The 21014-nt window shown below is 37.2% G+C and overlaps 3 protein-coding genes across 10 annotated transcripts; all 3 read left to right on the top strand.

Moving 5' to 3' along the window:
• The first annotated feature begins 813 nt into the window (after positions 1-813).
• Positions 814-15089, top strand: LOC103848863. Its single transcript, XM_033285089.1, has 2 exons — positions 814-2433; positions 11086-15089. The coding sequence occupies exon 2, from the start codon at positions 12592-12594 to the stop codon at positions 13366-13368; it is 777 nt and encodes a 258-aa protein (XP_033140980.1). The 5' UTR covers positions 814-2433; positions 11086-12591; the 3' UTR covers positions 13369-15089.
• LOC117131926 lies at positions 2432-5605 on the top strand. Of its 5 annotated transcripts, none has more exons than XM_033285087.1 (4): positions 2432-2739; positions 2837-3117; positions 3570-3627; positions 4715-5605. In XM_033285087.1, exon 4 carries the CDS (start codon positions 4715-4717, stop codon positions 5555-5557), a length of 843 nt encoding a protein of 280 aa, XP_033140978.1. In that variant the 5' UTR covers positions 2432-2739; positions 2837-3117; positions 3570-3627; the 3' UTR covers positions 5558-5605. The 5 variants fall into 5 exon arrangements, with proteins under 5 accessions (XP_033140978.1, XP_033140975.1, XP_033140979.1 ...); XM_033285084.1 differs by having other exon boundaries at positions 4182-5605; XM_033285088.1 differs by having other exon boundaries at positions 2837-3203.
• Positions 8169-10974, top strand: LOC117131925. Of its 4 annotated transcripts, none has more exons than XR_004455381.1 (5): positions 8169-9055; positions 9169-9250; positions 9348-9674; positions 10127-10184; positions 10739-10974. XR_004455381.1 is itself a non-coding variant. In XM_033285083.1 (5 exons), the coding sequence occupies exons 1-4, from the start codon at positions 8209-8211 to the stop codon at positions 10158-10160; spliced, it is 1227 nt and encodes a 408-aa protein (XP_033140974.1). In that variant the 5' UTR covers positions 8169-8208; the 3' UTR covers positions 10161-10184; positions 10739-10974. The 4 variants fall into 4 exon arrangements, 2 of the variants coding, with proteins under 2 accessions (XP_033140974.1, XP_033140973.1); XM_033285083.1 differs by having other exon boundaries at positions 9348-9611; XR_004455380.1 differs by having other exon boundaries at positions 10127-10972.
• Positions 15090-21014: the final 5925 nt, after the last annotated feature.

Genomic DNA, 21014 nt, shown 5'->3' with positions numbered 1-21014 from the left:
AATAAAAAAATCTATAATATTTTATTTATTATATAATCATAATCAATCATATTAAAATAAAATTATTATATTGAGCTAAATAAAATTATTATATTGAGCTAAATATAATAAAATTGTATTAAATTTATATATTTATATATTTTATTTTCGTAATTATAAAATATTTATGTTCAAAAATAAAATCTAATATGTTGGTAAGATGGGTTAAAATTATCAAACTATATAATACATGTATAAAAATTAACATGTATTTCTATAAAGTTAATAATATAAAATCTTTGTAACTACTTTAATCATAATATATTTTCATTTTAAATATAATATATATTTATATATTATATTTTAAAAATTCTAATAAATCTGTGTAAAAATATTTAAACGACAACTTAATATATTTTAAGTTATCGTTTAGAAATGAAAATAAATAAATTATATCATATTTTATCTACTTTTATAGTCATGATCATGTTAAAATATAATTATTATACTATAATAAATATGATAAATTATATTCAATTGATAAATTTATAAATTTTATTTTCATAAATATAAACTATTTATTTAAAATATAATATGATGATAGAACGGCTTGAAATTAACAAATTATATAATACATGTCTAAAAATTAACATATCTTACACTTTTATATATACAATAATAAATTATCTAAAATGAATAAGCATAAAAATATTGGTAAAAAGAAATCCAGTTTTGAAATACGGGTCAGAATTTATCCTAAATTAAATACAAAATATTTTTTAAATATATTTTCTCATGAATATATTAATTTTCTTAATAACTAAATGCAAATACAATAAGATAAATATATAATAAAAAGTGGCAAATACATAAGGTTTAAACAATTAATTAATTATAACATGTAAATTATAAAATTATTGTATTTGAAATAGTTATATAAATATTAAGTATATGATTAACATTAAAAATATATACCACTTATGTTCTAAAATAATAATTTATTTATAAAAAAGTGAAAACAAACACCCGTGCGGTTGCACGAATCAAAATCTAGTGCCAATTATTACGGGAGTACTTGTGAATGTCATTTTAAAAAATAAGGGTTATTTATTACTATTACATGATTCAGATCTATTTATTTATATTCTACTATCACGGATACCTTTATATAAAATAATAACTATAATAAATAATTGGTTGGTTTACATAAGCAGCTCACACATATATAAGAACGAGTATATATAATTTTATGTACATAGTTTTACAATTACATTATGTGGATCTCGACCACATAGTTTTTGTTATAAAATTCCATTTTACATTTGTGTATATATTTATTTGAAAATGAATAATACAGACTATACAGTGCAACGGCGCTGGCTACATTTTGATTTTGCCATAATTTCCTCCACTTTTTTTTGTCAGCATATTTTCCTCTACTTTAGTAATTATTATTTTATTGTTTTGTGGACGCCAATTATTTTGTGAATTTTAATATGTGAAAAAGTCAGGTCATTCTCACTCTTCAGTACCAAACGACATTTTTTTCGTTTTCATATGTGAAATGTTAATATATATATTCAAAAACATGAAAGTAAAAATATTTATTTTCAGAAACAATAATGGTGCGACTAAAAAGAGAAGTCGTATTATTGTAAAACTGAACCTAAAATATAAAATAAGAATTGAAATTATATGAACAGATTTATACCAAACAAAGAGACGAAAGATGATGGAGACAAGACGTCGAAACAAGTGGGGGCGTAGAAATTGACCTTCTCGTGAGCCACATTTGGATAATGTGTAACGATCCAAATTTCGGCCCAGAAAAATTTAGCCCAATAAAACTTAATTACATTGCAGAAAATCTTAAATTCTTTTATTTAAGATTGGATTTCGTGGTGACCTCTGACAGAGACTTTTAAGGATGGCAAAAACCCTGTCGGAAAATCACCGGAACAGCCACAAATAACTACCATGAAAGAGAAGTCATCCCACTATCCAAAAAGAGAGATTAGAGCTCAGCAGACACGTTTTGGAGGAACAGAAGAACGATCGATCAAATATGAGTATTTCGAAGTAAACTTTTGAGTTTATGTTCTACACTCATAGATCTATGTGTATCAGAGAGCAGATCGTCATTTGAGTTTATCTACACGTTGTTTCTTTGGGACTGATATCTACAGATCGGATCCGTGAACAGTCAACTTCATCAGCGTTTTACCGTTGATACAGAAAGAACCAGGGAACGGGCGAGATGTCACTTGAAACGTCTCGATTCCAGCTTTTCAAATCATCTATCCGATCGTCAAATCGACGTACGGTTAGAAAGTTATTGACGTTTCTTCTTGGCAAAGAATAAAGCTGTTGAGTTGCAGAGACAGTTCCGGCCAGTCTCGATGTAAGTGAGAAACGGTCGACAGAAACAAAATATATCATTCTGGAAATTTTTCAGTAAGTATTTAATTCTCTTATCTATCATCTCCTGCAAGCGGATCTGTCATGACCCAAACCCAGGCCCATCTGACATTCAGTGAGGCCCAAATTTACTCCAAAAAGTCCAAGGTATTTTGCCTTAAATAACCATCACCTCCACCTTGTTTTCTCAGAAACTTCAGAAAATAAAGAAGAGTTAGAGAGAGAGTGAACTAAGAAGAAGAAGTGTGATCATTTTGCAGTGAGTGGGTCGCCGGAGCTCGTCGCCGGAGCAACCGTGTGCCGTGATCACGTTCAGCTCGTCACCCCCGATCAACACCCTAGGTAACTGCCGGAAACCGCATGCCTTAAGTTTCAGTTTCGTTTCCGTTTAGTAAATCGCCCATAACTTCCTAACCATTGATTATCTCGTGCATGCAAGACCACCATCGTGTTCCTCTCGTCGAGACGAAGCCGTAGACACCAACCACACCGCAATCGGAGCCCGGACGAAGCCGCTAGAGCCTCCCGAAGTTTCGCCTCTGCGCGGGCGTGAAACGCACTCGCCGTCGCCGGCCGCCGGAGCCACCGCGCATTCCGGCCACTCGCCGCCGTCTCCGACCGCCGTTCGCCGGAGCCGCCGTGATCGGCCGCCGTCCGTCCGCCGCCGAGAAGCTGCCGCCGCGTCGCCACCTCGCCGCCGTCGCCGCCGCTGATTTTCCGGTAAGCCGCTGCCACCCTCCGCCGTTGCCGCCGGGACTAGTGCCGGTGATTCGCCGGCGACTCGCCAACTCGGCCCAGTCGACCCGGTGAGTCATCTCGGTCACTCGGTCAACCGGTGGTTTGATTGGTTTAAATTGATTTAGGGTTGGCTAGGTTAAACCGCCGGTTAAAATCAATTGGATTTCGGTTAGGATAAACCGGTTAGATAGATTAATTAATTAATTAATCAATTGTTGGTTAAGGTAAACCGGATGGTCCAATTGGAATCGATTTCGGTTGAGTTCAACCGGTTGGTTTAAATCAATTCCAATCTGGTCAAGGGTTAACCGGCTTGGGTCAAAGTTGACCAGGTTGACCTTTGACCAGCGTGTTGACGTTTCCGTAAATCTTGACTAAACCCGTTTTAAACCGTTCGAAAGCCGTTCTGACTTAGAATTTCGCCCTGATTTCAGATTTAGAGTCTATTTGAGCAGCTGGAGTTCATAGATACCACATTTCCCTATTGCTAAGGTGAGGGGCTATTCCCAAACTCCTCTTACACGGCTTAGGACTTCGAATAAGTATAACTTATTTCTAATATGTTCCGTCTGCTTGAAATCGAGTCTGTCATTGCTTGTTTAGTTATTAGGTTCTTTGCTTAAACCGGAATTAGGGTGTTAGAGGATTCAACATTGATTGCTTCGCTTAATGTAAATTCTTAGTTAGAATTGTTTTGCCGGATACAGAGACGGACTTCTGTATGCCGGATTGTATGAGAGGCTACGGCCAGTCAGTCGACCGGCTGGACCGTAGTCTGGTGTGGTCGATAAATCGTCTGAGGGCGGTGACACCGAGCACTCTCTCGGAAGTGTTATGTTTTGGCCTGTTAGTGGGCGGCGAGAGCGCGCCTCGCTAGGATCATTGTTTGTTGCTTGGGTACTTTAGGTGCCGTGTTTGACATGTATTAGAATTAAATTATATTTATTCGGAGTGTTATGTCCGGGTCAATGGACTTCGGGGTAGCATCCCCCATACCTCATTGGGCGATTCACCTATCGCTTACCCCTCACTCTTCCCCCTTTCAGGTGAGACCGACGAGCAGGAGTGATTATCGGACCGGTGCTATTGGGCTTTTGGGCTTCTATCGCTTTTACCGCTTTTATCTTTATCGGGCCTTTGGACTTTTATCGTTTATGTTATTTCCTATTTCAGACTTTCGGTTTATGTCGTATTTTATATTTCGGATGTTATCGATGTTGGGCTTTTAGGCCTTATGGTATCGTATTGACTTTTATATTATGATATGAAGATTATTATTATTTCAGTATTTATTATTTTGTTATTTTTCGCAATTATATTTTTTTGAGAAAACCGGGTGTGACAATTTTTGGTATCAGAGCGGGGTTCCGTCCCGGCTCCGACCCGGGATGGCGATTTTGGAGACCTGTTTTTATTCGGTTTTACTCGGTTTTAACGGTTTTAGACGATTTCAAAATATTTTCGGGGATTTGGAAATTTTGTAAACGAAAATAAATAGCACCTTTCCGTTCGATATCACTTCTCCTTAAATGTTGGTATCAAAAGTTGAGCGTAAGTTAACATTTCGCTTTCCTTTCAGATGCCGCCAAGGAGAAGAACCACCCGTGCCCAGACCGCCAGAGCTGTTAGAGACGATGTAGATGAGCATGAGCAGCCCGCAGTTCCGCCACCCGCGGCTCCACCAGTTGATCAGGATGCATTGAGACAGATGGTTCAGGATGCCGCTAGACAGGCCGCTCAAGAGGCACTTCAGCAGATTGCCCAGGAGGCAGCCAGGCAGGCCGCTCAAGAGGCTGCCCGAGTAGCTGCTCAGGAGGTTGCTCGTCAAATGGCTGCCGTTCAACAGGGTCCTCAGGTTCAGGTGCAGCAGGGTCCACAGATTCGGGTTCAGCAAGTTCCACCAGTTCAGGTTCAGCAGGATCAGCAGATTCCCGCTCAGCATGATCATCAGGATCCCGTTCAGCAGGTTCCCCTTCCTCAGGTTCCACTGCAGCAGGGTCCAGCTCAGCAGTTTGCTCATGGTTTTCAGGATCTACCGCCACCACCACCGCGACCTCATGTTTACCCGGTTTATGATGAGAGGTTCTACAGGCTGACATGTCAGATGAGAAACATGGATATGGAGCATTTTAGCGGGACAGTGGATGATGTAGCTGCACATGATTGGAAGTTAGCCTTGCAGCGGAAGCTGGAGATTATTGAGTGTCCACCAGAGTTGTCGCTCAGATTGACTATGCAGTACCTTCGTGGAGATGCTCTTATATGGTGGGAGGGAATACGATTGAGTCATTTTGGGCCAGAGAGGCTTACCTTCGCTGACTTCATTCGAGAGTTCGATAGGAAATACTTTTCGAAGGAAGCTATGGACAGGAAGAAGTGCGAGTTCGAGCATGTAAGCCAGGGAGAGATGTCTATGCAGTAAAAATCTCGTGTAGGATCGGTTTCGGTTGGAGGAGAGTCAGCTTATACCTTATTCGACACGGGAGCCTCTCATAGTTTTGTGAGTCCGCGCTTAGTCCAGTCTTGGTCTTTTCGGGGTGTCTTCGAACCGAAGGCTAAGCAGATTCAGACTGCTGGCACGGAGAAGTTGGGAGCAGTTGGCATTCATCACGATGTACCAGTTCTACTTGGAGGAGTCGAGTTGCTCGAAGATTTGACAGAGATGGAGATGAGCTCCTACGATGTTATACTTGAGATGGATTGGTTGTCGCGACATCGAGTAGTCTTGGATTGTCCGAAGGCAAGAGTTAATATCCCTAGAGAAGAAGGAAAGATCATTTGCGAGGGCATTCAGACACACTGGGAAATTCCTATCGTCTCCATGTTGCGTGCCGAAGAATTATTGGAGAGTGGAGCAGAGGGATTTTTGGCAACCATTTCGATGGTTAAGGAGGACGGTCAGCAGGATCTGCATGATATACCAGTGGTCGCCGAGTACGAGGATGTCTTTGAGGCTTTAAAAGGGCCACCACCAGCTAGAGCGGACGTACTTACGATAGAAGTAGAGCCAGGAGCAGCACCAGTTTCACGAGCTCCATACCGTCTCGCACCAACTGAGATGGCATAGTTAAAGAAGCAGTTGGAGGAGCTATCTGATAAGGGGTTTATCAGGCTGAGTACGTCACCGTGGGGAGCACCAGTGTTGTTTGTGAACAGACTTTGTATCGATTACAGAGGTTTGAACAAAGTGACCATCAAGAATAATTACCCGCTCCCGCGTATCGACGAGTTGTTGGACCAGTTGCAGGGAGCTTCATGGTTCTCTAAGATTGACTTGGCATCGGGATACCACCAGATTGCGATAGCTGAGGGAGATGTGCGGAAGATGGCATTCCGTACCCGTTATGGACATTACGAGTTTGTGGTAATGCCATTTGGGTTGACGAATGCACCGGCAGCATTCATGAAACTCATGAATGATGTGTTTCGAGAGCAATTGGATAAGTTTGTGATCGTTTTCATCGACGACATCTTGGTTTATTCTCGAAGTAAAGAAGAGCATGCTGAGCATTTGCGGATTGTGTTGGGTAAGCTTCGGGAACATCAGTTGTTTGCCAAGCTGAGTAAGTGTAGCTTTTGGCAGAGGAAGATTGGATTTTTGGGTCACGTGGTTTCAGAAGCAGGAGTTTCCGTAGATCAGGAGAAGATTACCGCCATTTCAGAGTGGCCGACACCTAAGAGTGCGACGGAGATCCGCAGTTTTCTCGGTTTGGCAGGATACTACAGAAAGTATGTCAACAGTTTTGCTAGCATTGCAAAGCCAATGACACGGCTAACAGGAAAAGACGCCAAGTTTGATTGGACAGAGGAATGTTCGGGAAGTTTCACTGAGTTGAAGCGGCAGCTGACCCATGCGCCAGTTTTGATACTCCCGAGACCAGGAATACCATATGATGTTTACACTGATGCGTCAGGCACCGGATTGGGATGTGTACTGATGCAGGAGGGTCAGGTCATTGCCTATGCATCACGACAATTGAGGCCTCACGAGGCCAATTATCCTACGCATGATTTGGAGTTGGCAGCAGTTGTATTCGCATTAAAGATCTGGAGGTCATACTTGTATGGAGAGAAGGTGAAGATTTTCACGGACCACCAGAGTCTGAAGTACGTATTTACGCAGGCGGACTTGAATTTGAGGCAGCGTAGATGGATGGAGTTGTTAGCAGACTACAACTTGGAGATCACATATCATCCGGGAAAAGCCAATCATGTGGCGGATGCCTTGAGTAGGCGCAGAAGCGATGTATCGGGAACCAAAGAGGTCCAGGAGCTCACTGGGACACTTGCTAGTCTCAGATTATGTGCAATTACTGTAGAAGGAGAGTCAGTTGGCGCTGAGGCTGTAGAGCGGGCAGACTTACTATGGAGGATACGCAAATCTCAGGATGGTGATAAGGCTTTGCGTAAGCAGATCGAGATGGAGAGTATTGGTTATCATACAGCCTCCAGCGGGATGTTCATGTGCCGAAACCGGGTTTGTGTGCCCAATGATGAGCTGTTAAGAAAGGAGATCTTACGGCAAGCACACCACTCGAGTTTCTCCATTCATCCAGGAAATACCAAGATGTACAGGGATCTGAAGCGATATTACCATTGGCCTGGTATGAAGAGAGATGTTGCTTCATTTGTATCGCAATGTCAGACGTGTCAGATGGTTAAGGCCGAGCATCAGGTTCCTAGCGGGTTATTGCAAAACCTACCATTACCGGAGTGGAAATGGGACATGGTAACTATGGATTTTGTGACGGGTTTGCCGACTACGTCAGGAGGGAAGAATGCCATATGGGTAGTCGTTGATAGACTTACGAAGTCAGCCCATTTTCTAGCGGTTAAGAAGACAGACAGAGCTGATCAGCTAGCACAGACTTACATCAGCGAGATTGTGAGATTGCATGGAGTTCCGGTCAGCATTGTATCGGATCGGGATACAAAGTTCACGTCTGAGTTTTGGAGAGCCTTCCAGAAGGCGCTTGGGACAAAGTTTCATATGAGTACGGCTTATCACGTCTGAGTACGGCAAAGTTTCAGACAGATGGTCAGTCAGAGAGGACTATTCAGACTTTGGAGGATATGCTCAGAGCTTGTGTTTTAGATTGGGAAGGTAGTTGGGTGAAGTATCTACCTCTAGCCGAGTTTGCCTACAACAACAGCTATCATTCGAGTATTGGGATGGCACCATATGAGGCTCTATATGGTAGACCTTGTCGCACACCACTTTGTTGGACGGAAGTGGGAGAGCGACGTGAGATAGAACCAGCCATGGTTCAAGAGACAGTCGAGCAGGTTGAGATGCTCAAGATGCGGCTTAAGGAAGCCCATGACCGTCAAAAGAGTTATGCAGATAAGCGGCGAAAAAACTTGGAGTTTCAGGTTGGCGACCTGGTATACCTGAAAATGAGGACATTTCAGGGAGGATCTAAGACTCGGAAGCTAAAGAAGCTTAAACCGAGATATATGGGACCATATCCTATATTGGAGCGGATCGGAGCAGTTGCTTACCGATTGGATTTATCAGGAGAGTTATCAGATTTCCATGATGTGTTTCATGTTTCCGTGTTGAGGAAAGTAGTGAGAGAGCCGGAGCTCATTTTGCAGCAGCCACCTAGAGACCTTGGCAAAGGTTTATGTGGGTTGTGCCAGCCAGTAGAGATATTGGATCGCCAAGTGAAAGCAGATCGTGGAATGATGACCATGTTGGTCAAGGTTCGTTGGAAGAGAGACGGGATTCAGGAGGATACCTGGGAATCCGAGCCCCAAATGAGGATTGATTATCCAGAGCTGTTTCGGGGTGTCATTGGAGAGTTTGGTGACTCGAATTCGGGGTCGAATTCTTTATTAGTGGGGGAGAGTTGTCATGACCCAAACCCAGGCCCATCTGACATTCAGCGAGGCCCAAATTCACTCCAAAAAGCCCAAGGTATTTTGCCTTAAATAACCATCACCTCCACCTTGTTTTCTCAGAAACTTCAGAAAATAAAGAAGAGTTAGAGAGAGAGTGAACTAAGAAGAAGAAGTGTGATCATTTTGCAGTGAGTGGGTCGCCGGAGCTCGTCGCCGGAGCAACCGTGTGCCGTGATCACGTTCAGCTCGTCACCCCCGATCAACACCCTAGGTAACTGCCGAAAACCGCATGCCTTAAGTTTCAGTTTCGTTTCCGTTTAGTAAATCGCCCATAACTTCCTAACCATTGATCATCTCGTGCATGCAAGACCACCATCGTGTTCCTCTCGTCGAGACGAAGCCGTAGACACCAACCACACCGCAATCGGAGCCCGGACGAAGCCGCTAGAGCCTCCCGAAGTTTCGCCTCTGCGCGGGCGTGAAACGCACGCGCCGTCGCCGGCCGCCGGAGCCACCGCGCATTCCGGCCACTCGCCGCCGTCTCCGACCGCCGTTCGCCGGAGCCGCCGTGATCGGCCGCCGTCCGTCCGCCGCCGAGAAGCTGCCGCCGCGTCGCCGCCGCTGATTTTCCGGTAAGCCGCCGCCACCCTCCGCCGCGTCGCCGCCTCGCCGCCGTCGCCACCGCTGATTTTCCGGTAAGCCGCCGCCACCCTCCGCCGTTGCCGCCGGGACTAGTGCCGGTGATTCGCCGGCGACTCGCCAACTCGGCCCAGTCGACCCGGTGAGTCATCTCGGTCACTCGGTCAACCGGTGGTTTGATTGGTTTAAATTGATTTAGGGTTGGCTAGGTTAAACCGCCGGTTAAAATCAATTGGATTTCGGTTAGGATAAACCGGTTAGATAGATTAATTAATTAATTAATCAATTGTTGGTTAAGGTAAACCGGATGGTCCAATTGGAATCGATTTCGGTTGAGTTCAACCGGTTGGTTTAAATCAATTCCAATCTGGTCAAGGGTTAACCGGCTTGGGTCAAAGTTGACCAGGTTGACCTTTGACCAGCGTGTTGACGTTTCCGTAAATCTTGACTAAACCCGTTTTAAACCGTTCGAAAGCCGTTCTGACTTAGAATTTCGCCCTGATTTCAGATTTAGAGTCTATTTGAGCAGCTGGAGTTCATAGATACCACATTTCCTTATTGCTAAGGTGAGGGGCTATTCCCGAACTCCTCTTACACGGCTTAGGACTTCGAATAAGTATAACTTATTTCTAATATGTTCCGTCTGCTTGAAATCGAGTCTGTCATTGCTTGTTTAGTTATTAGGTTCTTTGCTTAAACCGGAATTAGGGTGTTAGAGGATTCAACATTGATTGCTTCGCTTAATGTAAATTCTTAGTTAGAATTGTTTTGCCGGATACAGAGACGGACTTCTGTATGCCGGATTGTATGAGAGGCTACGGCCAGTCAGTCGACCGGCTGGACCGTAGTCTGGTGTGGTCGATAAATCGTCTGAGGGCGGTGACACCGAGCACTCTCTCGGAAGTGTTATGTTTTGGCCTGTTAGTGGGCGGCGAGAGCGCGCCTCGCTAGGATCATTGTTTGTTGCTTGGGTACTTTAGGTGCCGTGTTTGACATGTATTAGAATTAAATTATATTTATTCAAAGTGTTATGTCTGGGTCAATGGACTTCGGGGTAGCATCCCCCATACCTCATTGGGCGATTCACCTATCGCTCACCCCTCACTCTTCCCCCTTTCAGGTGAGACCGACGAGCAGGAGTGATTATCGGACCGGTGCTATTGGGCTTTTGGGCTTCTATCGCTTTTACCGCTTTTATCTTTATCGGGCCTTTGGACTTTTATCGTTTATGTTATTTCCTATTTCAGACTTTCGGTTTATGTCGTATTTTATATTTCGGATGTTATCGATGTTGGGCTTTTAGGCCTTATGGTATCGTATTGACTTTTATATTATGATATGAAGATTATTATTATTTCAGTATTTATTATTTTGTTATTTTTCGCAATTATATTATTTTGAGAAAACCGGGTGTGACAGGATCGTTATTCAGAGTTATTTTCTGAGAGTTGTTCTTGTTTTCGTGAGAGGTGTTGGTGCAGTTGTGTTTACGACCAGCCTGGAGATGAAGCTACTTTAGTTGAGAAAATAGTGTCCGATGGGAGTAAACTTGGTGTCTATGGATAGAGGACATATAGGACGACATTATGATCGGAGGGATCGAAAAGTTAACGCTCAGTTCTTGAGTTATTCATATGTTTTCTCTATGGTTCAGTTCTGCCAGAATATTATATTGATCTAATTTCAGAGAGTTTCGGAGTTGCTTGTTGGAGCCGTCAAGGTCAATTCGGTGTTTCCTCAGGTTTCTTCAGAACCCGTGGCAAAGGTGAGGGTCTATTCCGTAAATCACGTACCAGTGTAGAATTCTCTCTATCGTAGTTTAGATTTCGAATCATGATCCGTCTGTTTGAATTGAGTCTTGATTGTTAGTTAGTTCATTCATTGTAAACTGGAACTAGGGATCTAGAGGATTCAACCTTTGATTGGATTGTGTGATGTTAAGAGATGCGATATATATATATATATATGTATACATAGTTATTAGTAGGGACTATGTGCGCGGACGGGGGCTCATAGATGTCTGGGCTAGCGACGCTACTTTGATTGTGTGGGCAGGGGTTCAGAGACGTCTGGACTTGCGATGCTACTGGTGCGGGCGTGCGGTGCAGAGACTTTTGTACCATGGACGCTACTTGAGAGGGCGGGGGTACAGAGACATACTGTACTAGCGACGCTACGTATTATATATCCATATGAGGAGATGCGGGGTGTATGGACTAGCTATATGCTATCATCGCATTGTTTGGTTTGTGTGATGCGCTAGGCGTCGTGTGTGTTCATGTTAGAGCTAAACTTCCATAGTGGGAGTTCTATTTACTCAAGTCAGTGGTTTGCGTGTTTAGCATCCCATACCTCACGGAATAACTCCCATGTTACTCACCCCTCCTATTCCTTCCCCTTTCAGATGAGACTGACGAGCATGAGTTATTGCTATCGGACTGGTGCTTTGGGAGTTTTATTTCTTTTCTTTTTCAGACTTGCGGTTTTATGCTTTTACCGATATTTTTATTATATTATTTGGATTTATGGCTATTTATTGGATTTATGGCTTTGGAGTTGACTTTTGAGAAGTAGAGTATATAGATTCCAGACTTTTTATTTATTTAAGTTATTTTGGAAAATATGGGTGTTACATAATGTTCCTCTAATCTCTTTTAATTTTCTGCACATCTCATTCAATCTACATGTCCGATTAATTACTATTGGAATATGGAATTTAATTCTATCAAAAAGGTTGACTTAAATGAGAAGATTGCAATTCTATTATAATGTATACACAGAAGTGTAACTACAAAAATCAATGGTATATATATATAATTATCATAGATAGTTTTGTGGACTTTGATAAATGAGGTCACCCTAATTTCAGTCACTCCCAGGCACTAAAATCGAGGCGCCACATCTTCATTCTCCTTCCTCGCCGGTGGAGCCCCTGCTCACCGGCATCGCCTTCTTTCTCTCTCGTGTTCAGCTATGTCCCGTCTACCTCCTTCTGTTATGCTTTTCGCTTTTGTTTTGTGGCTGCTCGAGCTGCAGTTGGAGCCATGGAAGCGGCCTCCGGCGAGTGGTGACACGGCTTCTGGTCGCGTTTTATCCATCTCTGACTTCGGCCTCTCTCCCGCTGACCCGGATCTGCTAACTGAGACTCATTCTGGTGCTCAGCCACTGCATAGTTCGAAGAGTCTGCATCTTCGTTGCTCTCCTACAAGACCTTCCTTCCGGCACCAACGAGCTGCCTCATCCTGTCCTCCTGTCGCCTCCCCTAGCCTCAGATCTATCTACTGGTCAGATTATCACAGAGAGCTCAGGCCTCTTGCATCTGTTGGCTACTGTTTCCCTCCCACGTCACAAGCTACCTCCATCTTCCCCATTACAGTCGTGAAGTACTTCACTCTCCCGTCTGAGGTGGTTTCCACTATCTCCGGTGATTCTTTTGCGTCCGGTCCCCGGCTGTTCTCTAATCCCGTCGAATCACTTGTTCCCCTCCATCCCCACTGTTGTCGCATATCCTTCAACGCTACTGCCATCACCACTTCTCGTTTCTATGGAACTAAGCTATATCATTTAAATCTCCTCCTCCTCCTAGTGACCGCCGGATCTATTATGCAAGAGTGCGGTTTCACCAGATTTGCTCCTTACATTCTCACCGTTGCGTCTCCATCACACTACACCGTCTCAAGCATCGACGGTTCTTCACATACCCGGATCTATGGCCCTCCAAATCTCCTCGTCGCTGGAACTATTGTGTAAGAGTGTGGATTCACCAGATTTACTAACTTTATCACTGCTGCGTTTCCATCACATTACGCCATCTCAAACATCGACGGTTCTTCACAAAGTCAACTATGCGACCTTCAAACCGGAGCTGTTGTTATCTTTAACGGATGTTCTCAGATTTCTTGCTCAGGCCGTACCTCTACTCATCGAGTCTTCACTGGCGTGTTGAGACCCTTGCTTGTCAGAACCAGGATCTCATCGTCTGCAGAAGCATTAGCAACGAGTTGTCGGCTAGTTCCACGCATGAATTCGCTATCGTCTATATCTCGAGTCAGACTCTTGTCTCCGTCGCCTCCCCTCCACATCCCACTGCAACGTGACCTAAACTCAGCATATCCCGACCCTGTCAACTGCTATCTTTTAGAGGCTGTACCGTCGACGACTCTGTGTGTAGTCCTATTCCGGCAGCATCTCCGCACCTCACTGCAACATCGGGAGATCCAGTCATCTCCAGAGACATCTTTCAGCTGCTCTTGAATTTGACTTCATCGCGTTCTTTCGAATGCAGGCTCGAGTATTACAAGTGAAGCTTCTCTATAGGTCTCTTCTCTTCTCAGTCATCTATATCCTTTGTCATGTTTTGCTTATTCTCGTATTTTACCTTACCGTCGAGTTATGTAATCGCCCATCGGGATTTTAGTTTTTAATATAATCAGTTGTTCAAAAAAAAAAGTTAGGTGGACTTCAACCCAACGAAATTGTTATTGAACTGATTTTTTTTTAATCTTGTATAGAATCTTCAAGAGACTTGCGCGTACAAAAAATTATGTTACAGAAATAGTCTTATGGGGTAAAGAATTTGTTTACTACATACCATGAAAATGATACAATGTATACATCCTCCATTGTATTAAGAAAACTAGATAGTAACCCGCGCTTTGTACGGGATAAGATGTCTATTGATATAAAAATTATATATTATGATTATGTATAACATAAGGTATACTTTAAATGATAGTTAGATAGAATAAATGTATGATTGTTCTCAAGGACGATATAATGAGTTCACTAATATTAAAATTTAATTGACGGTATTTGCAAGTTTAAGAAGAAGTTTTGGAAAATATTTTTTTTTTATATTTCGCCTTATGGACTTAGAGGTTTAACAAATAAAATCGAAAAAATGTGGATCAATAACATATTATAAGCAAAACAATAAATGTGTGAAATGAAAAATTTATAGCTCTTTTAAATTCAGAAAACATAGTTGCATAATAAAAGAAATTGAAGGTTATTTGACCCTCTAAATTGTAAAGGTTGTTCCAGATGCGACCAACACAAGAGACTTGCTTGTGCTTTGTTCCCGTAAGTTTCTTCTCATCTTCAAGGTCGTCTAATGCAGACCTCTCATGGCGGCGAAGGTGGTGACACTCACATGCTTATATTGCTTGCTCGAGAAGACTAATACACTAAGCCGAGACAATTTACAGTGATTCAGTCTCCTCAAAACAGAGATCACCTCATCGAGCAATAAGAAAACCGAGTATGACATATTTATCTAGAAATATATTTTCAACGTCCTCTTTCAGCAATGAGAGGCGGTTCTCAAGAATGTGAGTAATCTTCTAAATGCATGAAAGCAGGTATGGAGAAAAGAGTTCTTTCATTAACACTTAGCATGTACTAAAGTTTCATCGCTTTGTCGTCTCTACGGATTTGTCGAGGCGATATATCAGATGGGTTACCGTTTTTAACAGAAATATATAGAGGAATAAGGAATCTTTATTGATGCTATGATTATATTGAGAGGATTGATAAATCAAGTAATCAAACTTGAAGCTGAAGGTTTATCACGTAAAAATGTTCATTAAGAAAAGTATATATGGTATGAAGTTTTTTTAAAGGAATGTTAGTGTGAACGCATTAAATTCACAGTTTTGGTGAGAAACATTCTCTGCGTGACACCTAAGCGTTTTACTAAATAAAATATTCTCGTGAAGCCATGTCACCACGTCACATTCCTTGCTAATAAACTTTCAAGGTAAGTTTTAAAAATGCTTCTCCTTTAATATATAGGGAATCACTATTAATTTTAGATATATTGTATTAGGATGTAAGTAACAAACAGAGAAAAAAAACCGTTGGTGAAAACTTTATTACTTCCATTATCTAATATATTAAAACAGAAGTCATGACTTCTTTTCATGTGAGATTTTTTTAGTTGGGACCATTCCTAGAAAATATCATATTTTACATAAGTTCATTATTATATCTTTTAATATCTTTATCTTTTTATTTGAAATACAAATGAATATATTTAAAATGTTCTAACAAAATCTTTTTAAAATCTTTTTAGAATCTTTTTAAATTTACTTTCGAAAAATAGTTAGTTTTAATTTAAATTATCATAATATATAATTAGAAATTAAAATTGAATATAGTTTTGGTTTATAAAAGAAAATTTAAATAAAATGAAATTAATTAATTACAAAAATACATTTACTAATAATTTTTAAAGATTTTGTTAGAAATAAATATTTATTTCTATTTTAATTTTTTCAAATTTGTTTTCTAATAAAATAAAAATCATAATTATTGTATGAGTGATATTTTTATTTGGACTATCATTTAAATTTTCTATTAAATGTATATCACTAATGCTAATATATATAATATTTTTAACTACTTTAATCATAATATATATATATATCTTTTAATTTTTTAAAAAAATTTAAAACTCTAACATATCTCTTGAAAAAGATTATAATAAGATCTTAATTGTCATAAATTGAATATAAATATTTTCAACTAATTTTGTAATTAGTGATGAAATGTTACTAAAAGAATAAAATTATATCATATTTTATTAATTTTATAATAATATCTATGATTTTAAAATAAAAACATTATATTGAACAAAATATGATAAAATTATTTTAAATTGATAAGTTAACATTTTTTATTTTCATAAATAAAAAATATTTACGCTAAAAATATAATATGTTGGTAGAACGGGTTAATATTAGTAAGCTATATAATACATATATAAAAATCTATCTTATCTTAAACTTTTTAATGTACAGTAATTTATTATATAAAATTAATAAACATTAAAAATTACTAAAAAAATCTAGCGATTTGAATTACAGATCATGATTATAATAAATTAGATACAAAATTGTTTTCATATATGTTGTTTCATGCATTAAAAAATTAGTTTAGTAATCAAACGCAAATTCAATAGGACAAATATATAATAAGCAACATATATATGTGTTGATTTTAATTTACTGCATGAAAACTATAAAATTATTATATTTGGCATAATTATACAAACATTTAAATATGTGAATAACATTAAAAATATATAATAATTATGTAAAACAAATATCTATATATACATATGTGAAAATATATATCCGCACGGTTGTGCGGGTGGAAATCTAGTTATACAGTTAAAGCATTTCTGGCTAATATCAATTAACATTTTTTACTTGTACTACTGAAATTGGTTGATAGATATTCAGAAAATAAGACCAAGTCCGACCAGAGTAAAAGAGAGGAAGCAGCCATTGAGTCATTTACAGCTTAAAAAGTGTGTCACAAAAGTGTCGGAAAGAAAAACAAATTACATGTAGATCATTGTAATAATTGACGCCCTTTACTCAGCCACATTTATATAAAAGTATTAATACCAATAATTTAATTAACAAGAGATTACGATTTTGGACGGAGGATACAGGCACTTACTCGACTTCAACGTTCATATGAAACACTCCAATTGATCAACGAGATCGTAGAAAAATTATCTGTAGATAATATAAATGGTTTATCGATTATTTACAGAAGACTTTAATTATAGTTACCGTCGAAAGATTTTCGTTGACAACACGCAGCATCAAAATTAGTCTGCATGCATGCATGTAAGTTAACATCATTTAAATGCTTAAACAAGTCTATCAAAACTTTTTGAGAAGTACAAAACTTTTTGAGAAGTAGAGCAACTTTCTCTTGACCCGAAAGCATATAATGGAAAAAGATAGAGGAGCAAACATATAATAGAATTTTTGTTCACAAAAAAGCAAACATATATTTTTTCTTACAACACAATGATGTAATAATGATGACAATTATGGAGTCCACATAAGTTAGAACGTCTTAATAAGTAACCCGTCAAATCAATTACTCTGATGATAGTGAGCGACATGAATTGTAACATTTTGGCATTTAGTTTTACTTCCATCAATTAAATTAGTTTATTTTGTGTGTCAGCAAAATATACAGACTCCGCTATAACTCTACGAATGGTACCTCCGCGTCTATTAATTAAGTATGTTATCATTATCTTGAATGACATTTTCACAGAAATGTATAAATCGTCGTACATGTGTTTTTGAAAAATCGAAAGATAACTATACTGAAGTCCTTACAGAATTTTAATTCGCGAACCTTTAATCTTATAATTATTTAAATATGGAGTGGGATAATAGTTGATACCAAGGACATTTTCAATTTCACTGTATTTTTCAATTTAAAATAGAGTATAAAATAAATAAAAATTTCAACCGTATTTCATTTTTCATTCAATAAAGAATTAAAAATAGATTTACTCAATAAAAATAAAAAATATAATAATCTATTTTTTATTTGTTTATTATTTTATTATAGAATAGCAAATGGAGTACAATTATAATATGTTTACTTTATATTCTATTTTACTATTTTTAAAGATAAAAATAGAGTTTTGCATTGGAGATGATCTAAGCAGTAAGTATGCATATGCTTGTTTATTCCATTTTAGGGATATTAGTTGATTATATATAATTTTGTTATATAAACAGATAACCAAGTGTTTTTTTCTGTAAAAAGATAACCGAGTGTTTTCTTTCGGATTTACAGTGAACGGAGATAAGCGGACGTTCAATGGAATAAATAGTGATGTTGATGAAGCAAATTCTGGGTCTGACTGGTGATTATTCTGGAAACAAGAGGAACAAATATGAAAGAAACATAGAGAAATAAAATTGCAGGAATGAAAATGAATGATTGTTTCATCTCATATTTAACAAATAATAGCCTTATTCTTTATTTCTCTACAAAAAAATGAATGGTAAAAAATGAGAAGAAAAAAATATTCATTGTGAATGGTGATTCTTTTAAAAATATTAAGAAATTTCGCGTCGTTCTTTAGTCACCATTCATATCCTCCGAGTTTTTAACACATTATCACAAGAGAATCACATAAGTCTACATCGCATAAATTATTAAGCTGACTTTAAAAGTTTACTGCTACGGAAAAGAAAGAACGTTTATATATTAAACCTAACCACACAACTAATGATTTGTAATGTTAGAAACAAACTAATGATTTGATAAATATTTTTAAGATCAATAATATCCGCATCTAAAATATATATATTTCCGAAACGTAAATACAGTGCATCTAAATAAAATTTTAGACATTTTCGGCGATTCTTTTAAAGGAAGAGATACCCTAAAACTTATATATACCCACACAAGTCTTTCACTCTAATCATACGTATCAATCTTTCAAATGTGAACAGTATTAAAAAACGAAGCCCAAATTAACATTGTTTTTAGTTTGTGATTTGAATCATTATCTTATATTTGAACAAATTAAACTAAAAAATCAACAAACAATTTATTTACAACATAAAACTATTGACTAATATAATTTTTTAAATATATAAACATTTGACAAATGGCCATATTCTTACAGAAAGACTGCATAATGATATAAAACATCATTGTATATATACATAGTAAAACTTCTTTAATTTTCATTAACATTTAAAATACAAGATTTACACAATATGTAAAAATATTCAGTTGAGTATAGTCCACTTTGATAACTTATAAACATTTGTATTATGTCATTATTTCAAATATAAAATTTAATACAATTTGATAACTTATAAACATTTGTATTATGTCATTATTTCAAATATAAAATTTAATATTTCAAAAACTTATGTGCACAACGCATATCAAAATCGTAATACTCTTTTAGAGGTTGATTGTTTGTGGTTTTTGAAACAGTTTTTGGTTTTTATTTCTCTAAAAACTATTTTTTTACCAATCAAGTTTCTTAAGAAATAGATTCCCTAAATTGTAGGGAAACCAGATTTTGAAAATAACTACCCCTTCTTAACAAAAACAAGAATCCATGTTTCCTTGGTTTTTCACCAATGCACGTGAATTTACTTTTTTTTTTCTTTTTTTTTTTTTGTTAAAATTAATACATTAATATAACAAAACAATCTCTATATGAATTGAACGGCTTAAACATTAGTTATTCTAACTTTGTAGTTGAATAAAAATAATTTATCTGACATCTAAACTCTAATTAAGAAAAATATATTTATTTTATCAAATTTTGAAGCTTTGTTTAGGTAAATTATTTAATAATGTTTTAACTAATATTTTACCTTAGACAATTGTATAAAATATAACTGAAGTTGTTATAAAGCGGTACGTACTATATATTTATTGCACTATAAATTAAATTTTTATTTGAGAACTTTAGCTATTAATATTCAAATTACATAAATTTATATACTTATAATAGTGTTAAAATATATTTAAATTTTGTTTAGTTTTTTTGAAAATAAAAATTAACTATTTTATGTTGTAATATTTTGCATTATTTATTATTTTCCGAGTAAGCAATATATTTTTATCAATTATTATTTTTATTTAATCAACTTTAACTCTAAATAAAATAATAATGACATAATTATAGTCAAAATTTTAAAAAAATGAAAGTAAAGTACAAATCACCATTCAAATTTTTGAAAATATTAGATTTACCAGAAATTAAATTTATATATAAGAACAAAATTTTCATACCTGTAAATCAAAAGAAGTAAATAAAATAGCTTTTCAACTTCAAACAAAAATAATTAATAAAATATTGTAAATTATAAAACAAAGTATATATAAATTATGTTTAAACATAGAACTAAATTTTTATGTTTATGTTTAAAAATAAATTATATTTTCTTTTACCGTTTTTTGGAATAAATATTTTACTACTGATAATATTTTCATTTCATTATTTTATAAGTAAAAACTAAAAACCAAAAACTAAAATCTAAAATCTAAAATCACCATTCATGTTTTTCAAGAAACTAAAATCTACTGCAAAATCAAAAACCAAAATCTAAAAACCAAAAACCAAAAACTAAAAACCAAAAACCAAAATCTAAAATCTAGAAACCAAACAAACAATCATCACCTTAAAATATGTTTTCTTATGTGATTCCACTAATATCTAAGTTCATAGTTCACATTGGATTACCAACCCCATTTAACAAAAAAAAAAAAGATTTTATAGTTCGGATCTTTGCCGTAGAGGTCGATAATATGAAGACGATTGTGATTTTTTGATAAATCTAATGGGATTCCATAAAATAATAAAAAGGAATCGCAACACAATTTGTGGATTCATAATAATTTAGTACAATCTTTTTTATTTATCTAGAATTATACTACCCATACTAGATTTTTTATACTATCATTTTGAAACACTACAATCTTTAAATTATAAAATAACAAATACAAATGTTGGTCTTTTAAATGTATCATTATTGTTTATTAGTTAATATATTACAGCTCATTTTAAATATTTTTAAGATTTCATATACACAAAAAAAAAT

This window comes from Brassica rapa, chromosome A02, assembly GCF_000309985.2.
Source record: "Brassica rapa cultivar Chiifu-401-42 chromosome A02, CAAS_Brap_v3.01, whole genome shotgun sequence".
NCBI classification, from domain to species: Eukaryota; Viridiplantae; Streptophyta; class Magnoliopsida; order Brassicales; family Brassicaceae; genus Brassica; species Brassica rapa.
The sequence above is the reverse complement of the archived record's forward strand: the minus strand, read 5'-3'. Positions and strand labels throughout refer to the sequence as shown.

Excerpts from the sequence above, each read along its gene's own strand:
- LOC117131925 (XM_033285083.1), top strand. The coding sequence starts at position 8,209 with ATGCTCAGAGCTTGTGTTTTAGATTGGGAAGGTAGTTGGGTGAAGTAT. Across the intron at positions 9,056-9,168 it reads TTCACTCCAAAAAGCCCAAG|TGAGTGGGTCGCCGGAGCTC; the intron begins GTATTTTGCCTT and ends ATCATTTTGCAG. Across the intron at positions 9,251-9,347 it reads ACCCCCGATCAACACCCTAG|ACCACCATCGTGTTCCTCTC; the intron begins GTAACTGCCGAA and ends CGTGCATGCAAG.
- LOC117131926 (XM_033285087.1), top strand. The coding sequence starts at position 4,715 with ATGCCGCCAAGGAGAAGAACCACCCGTGCCCAGACCGCCAGAGCTGTT.
- LOC103848863 (XM_033285089.1), top strand. The coding sequence starts at position 12,592 with ATGTCCCGTCTACCTCCTTCTGTTATGCTTTTCGCTTTTGTTTTGTGG.